Source organism: Nipponia nippon, unplaced genomic scaffold, assembly GCF_047370975.1.
Source record: "Nipponia nippon isolate SJK-2023a ecotype South Korea unplaced genomic scaffold, ASM4737097v1 scaffold_9, whole genome shotgun sequence".
Taxonomy (NCBI): domain Eukaryota; kingdom Metazoa; phylum Chordata; class Aves; order Pelecaniformes; family Threskiornithidae; genus Nipponia; species Nipponia nippon.
In genome coordinates this window covers 15,659,625-15,663,910 of record NW_028262413.1, presented here as the reverse complement: position 1 = coordinate 15,663,910, position 4,286 = coordinate 15,659,625, and the positions used below count along the sequence as shown (strand labels likewise).

General features: G+C 48.0%; 1 protein-coding gene across 1 annotated transcript; it reads right to left on the bottom strand.

Annotated features, from left to right (window-relative positions):
• Positions 1-148: 148 nt before the first annotated feature.
• Positions 149-3,105, bottom strand: VHL (von Hippel-Lindau tumor suppressor). Its single transcript, XM_087743898.1, has 3 exons — positions 2,867-3,105; positions 2,341-2,451; positions 149-1,912 (listed from the first exon to the last, which is right to left on the bottom strand). Exons 1-3 carry the CDS (start codon positions 3,102-3,104, stop codon positions 1,728-1,730), a joined length of 534 nt encoding a protein of 177 aa, XP_087600024.1. The 5' UTR covers position 3,105; the 3' UTR covers positions 149-1,727.
• Between the last annotated feature and the right edge of the window lie 1,181 nt (positions 3,106-4,286).

Here is a 4,286-nt window from a genome sequence, read left to right as displayed (position 1 = left end):
CTCCAACCTAAGGGCTCCCTAGGAGCTGGGTGACTTACGGACGTCCACTCCCGAGGCCTGCACACCCTCCCTTCTCTCTGAAAGAGATCTGCAAAAGGCGGTAAAAGCAGAAATTGTACCGTAGCTACATTCATGCACAGACACTGCCTAAAGTGTGATAACAGTTTAGTGTTAGCCACAATGCAGTCTGGCAGCAACAGGGGGCTGAACAGTTTGTAAACTTGATCCAAAAGTATCTGTTACTGATCAGCTAGAATGCCTTCCAGGAGCATTGCAGGAATACAAGCATACGGTCACAAGCACTGTGAAATTATTTGACAGAATTAGAGTAAAAAAGTTAGCATGGATTTACATTTTTATGACAAAGATCAATTCATACACTTCAAATACGTAAGAAAAACAAGTCTACAAAAAGGGGAAATGTTTCATACTTACAGAATACGTTGATATTCTCAGTTTCACAGCTGTGCTTCTTTGAATGTGTAACTGGAAAGAAATGTATGCCGCAGAACTAACCTGCTATAACGTCTATCGGTCTGCTTCTAACACGGAACAGCACTACATCTGTTACTTGGTGGACAATTCGTGCATCTGCTAAAAGCAATGCTGCTTTGAATTACGTGTGTGCATTCACACAAATACACACTCTAACTGAGGTACTGGGGGAAGAGAATATAGGTGAAGAAATGTTTTCTCTGCTTATCTAGCCTCTAATAAAGCACGGATCTGTTTGTGAGCTGGATCTAGCAACTGGCCTGTAGGAACTGATACTGTCTGTTCCTTAGGAGACACTAGCAACTTGAGTGGTCCACGCTCCCCGAAAAGGCCTCCCACTACGACCTGAACTACTCCATCACGATGGGAAAAGGTAGGACTCAAAAGCATCTACCTTCTGTGAACGCTACCTGATAGGCCTGTACAGGAAGCTGGGGAAGCAGATGCAGAGGACAAGTGTCCCAAAATGAGGATCCAGTCTATATGGCTGACTAGGTTGGATCGCCTTGAGATCCACTAGGTAAGAATCCAATCATGAAGGACAAATAAGGCATTCAAGGTATGATCTGTGTAAACGTGTGTCAGCCTCAAAGTGGATATGACATGGGTTTATAAATGCAAAGGTAAGAGGCAGAAAAAACCCCAAGCATTTACACGTCATCTTTCCACCAACATAACGTTCCAGGTCAGGTCCTCAGAAGGTGCTGATGGAAACCCTTGCATACACAAACACTGCCCACGCTTTGTGATTCACAGGCAAATCTAGGCTAAGTGTGAGAGGGTGAAATTCCATCAAAAACAAATTATTCAAGCCAAACGGTGTTGGTCTGCCACTCATTAGAGTCTAGATTAAGTTAATCCTTGGTGTAATCTACTTTCTAATACAATCGAAGTTAATCTGTACGCATATTCTCCAAATAGATGACCTGATCTTATGTCCCTATGCAGTGTTCTGAGATAGTCTAAATAAAACTTCTGAGCTTCATCCACACAAGGCCTCTAGAGTCATCGGTTTGCAATACGCATAACGAAGAACAGAACTGAACCATCAGGAACCCGGCGTGCTTCTATGTGCAGTTTAGTCTTTTGGATCTGACTTACCATCATCAATTTAACTGAGTTTTGCTTCAGAACTTAAAATACAGACATCAGTTCTTGGCATGTTTCGCGGTGGCTATCCCTGCTTAAACTCAGTGGTTTGCTATTTAAAGAGTCTGGAGTGAGTAATCATGTTATTCCAGAATTCCGTTCCTCAACGTTTCACTTCTCTCCAGAGAAAGCCGCTGAAGATCCTTCCTAATATCAGGATGATCTTCCAGCTCTTCATATAATGATCGAACAATGTCCAGTTTCCTGTAGTCCACCGGTTTGACCAGACTGCGAACAACCTGGAGACATCTCTCTTTCAGGGTGAACACTGAGGTTAAAAACAAACACACAGACACAACCTCGTTACAAGGGCTCTCATTAGCCGCTGCCTCAGCTCTCATTAGCACAGACAGTGCTTCTCCAAGCACGTGATCAGAGAACATAACACGTAGCGGTGTTATTCACAACACACTAAGTTCACTGGAAAGAGAGGAAAAGAACTTGTTGTTTCCTGTCATGAGGCACCCTACGAAGCTCATCAGGGACATCTATAAATGAGAGGTCTGTCAATAGCTCTAATCAATACAGTGCAATGACACAGCTCTATCTAGAAACCCTCACGATCTCTTCCTATTTTTGAGGTAGATTTCATTATTTGAGTACTTGATTTCTCACTAGATCCTTACACTGAAGTCCAAAGAGATCAAGCACAAAATTCATCGGTTTCCACGGCATACGCAGTCCTGCTCTGTTTACCTGGCAGCGTGATGTCTGCTTTAGTCACGTTGGGAGCCGCTATGAACAGCTCCTGCTGGTTGACAAGGAGTCCGTCGTTCGTCCCCGCATCCCGGAACAGCCAGAGGTGACCTGGGAGAAAACAAGGTGACCGCAGCCGTTATGGTGCTTTTTAACGAGCGGTTTTGAGGGGCAACCCGTCAGGAACCGATCTGCTCCCCAGCTGAGCTCCCGTTTAGAGGCCACCGCCGGGGCCCTGGTCGCCTGCACGACTGGGGGATGCCACCGAGTAGGGGGACGGAGAGGAAAGGAAAGCTGTGCGGTCCCCTGGCCTCTGGAGCCGATACGGCCGGTCACGGAAAGCAGGCTCCCGCCTCCCGCAGAGCCTCCCGCAGCCGGCCGGGGCTGCCGTGCCCTGAGCCGGAAGGCCGGCCTCTCATCTCCGCACCCGCGGGGAAGGCCCGCCGCCGCCAGCTCGGCCCACCGGTGCCCGCCAGAAGGCAGGCCGCAGACCCCCCGCTCCCGCAGCCCGGATAGCTGCACCCACCCCGGTAGCTGTGCATGATCCGCCCGGTGCGCGGCTGCAGGACCGGGTAGCAACGCGGCCTCCCCTCGAAATCCACCCAGATCGGGAGAACGGAGCGGGGGCTACGGTTGTTGAAGACGACCTCGGAGAGCTCACGCGTGTTAACGGAGCGCAGGCAGGGCCCGCCGCCCTCAGGCCCGGGTCCCGGCGGCGACATCACCTCACCCGCTCCCCGCCACGGCGGCCCGGCGACGCGCATGCGCGAGGGGGGTGGCCGCCCCCTCGCGCATGCGCGTCGCCGGGCCGCCGTGGCGGGGAGCGGGTCAGTCAAGCGGCGGGATCCTTTCCTCATTCCGGTGCCGTCCCTCCAGCAGCCCGTGAGGGAGGAACGGGTAAACCGGTAGGGAACGACACAAGAGAAGCCATTTTTTTCCCCCCCAGGGCGTGTCCGGGAGGCCTGGGTGCCGGCCCTCGTTCGAAAGAAGTCACTTCCCGCGCTTTCCTCCTATGAGGGGAAAACGGTAACTCCACACCGTGAAGGAGCGCGTATTCCAGATACGATACCGTAAGACCGTGGTGCAGCCTTGTGGGATTATACAGCGTATATAAACAAGGAAGCTGATCGCCTTAACTGAAAAAAGCTTAAAAAAACCTGAAAAACTTAAAAATTCCTCAGTGTCTGGTGCCTATCTTCTGTAAAAACAGAAGTGCAATCTTTAAGAGGAACTGCTTTAAATTGTACAACTCAGAGCGCAGACTGACGTTTGTAAGAGAGCGGAGATATACATACATCACTGTACATCGTCCTGTTCCTGCATTCTTTAATGATTTCAAACCTACTGTTTCCTATGAAATATGACACAATCATTTTAGCGTGACAAGTATTGAAAATCAAATATAAATTCTCTGCAGCGGTCAATAATCTTAGTTCCCATCTCCTGATGTTAGTTAAAGCCTAGTTTGCTAAGTCACATCAATCTGATTTAAATCTATTTAATGTTAGCTGTGGTTTGAAAAACCAAAGCATGACCTTATCCCCTTTCTGGCCGAAGGGGATGACTGGCATTTTACTAATCTCAGTCTGATCTTTAACTCAAGGGGGAAAAAAAGAAAGAAAAAAAAAAAAAAAAAAAAAAGAGCTTCAAAATGCACACTCTAAGCTCTTAAAATGTTACTGTGCTTGGCTTTCCTTTAGAAAAAAAAACCCAGTAACAAACCACCAAGGTGTTAATGCATTTTAAGAATGTAACATATCCAGATTAAGTTGTAGAGATCAGTAGAGCAGGAGTATTTAGATAGCCACCTCATGCAACGACTGTGTGCATCACCTTGATGCTGTCATATAAACCGTTGCAGGGTTGGAAAAAATTAAATGGACGCTGTTGGCACTATTTTATCCAGAAAGACAACAGTGTAGTAAATAAAGGGCTGCATTATCCTT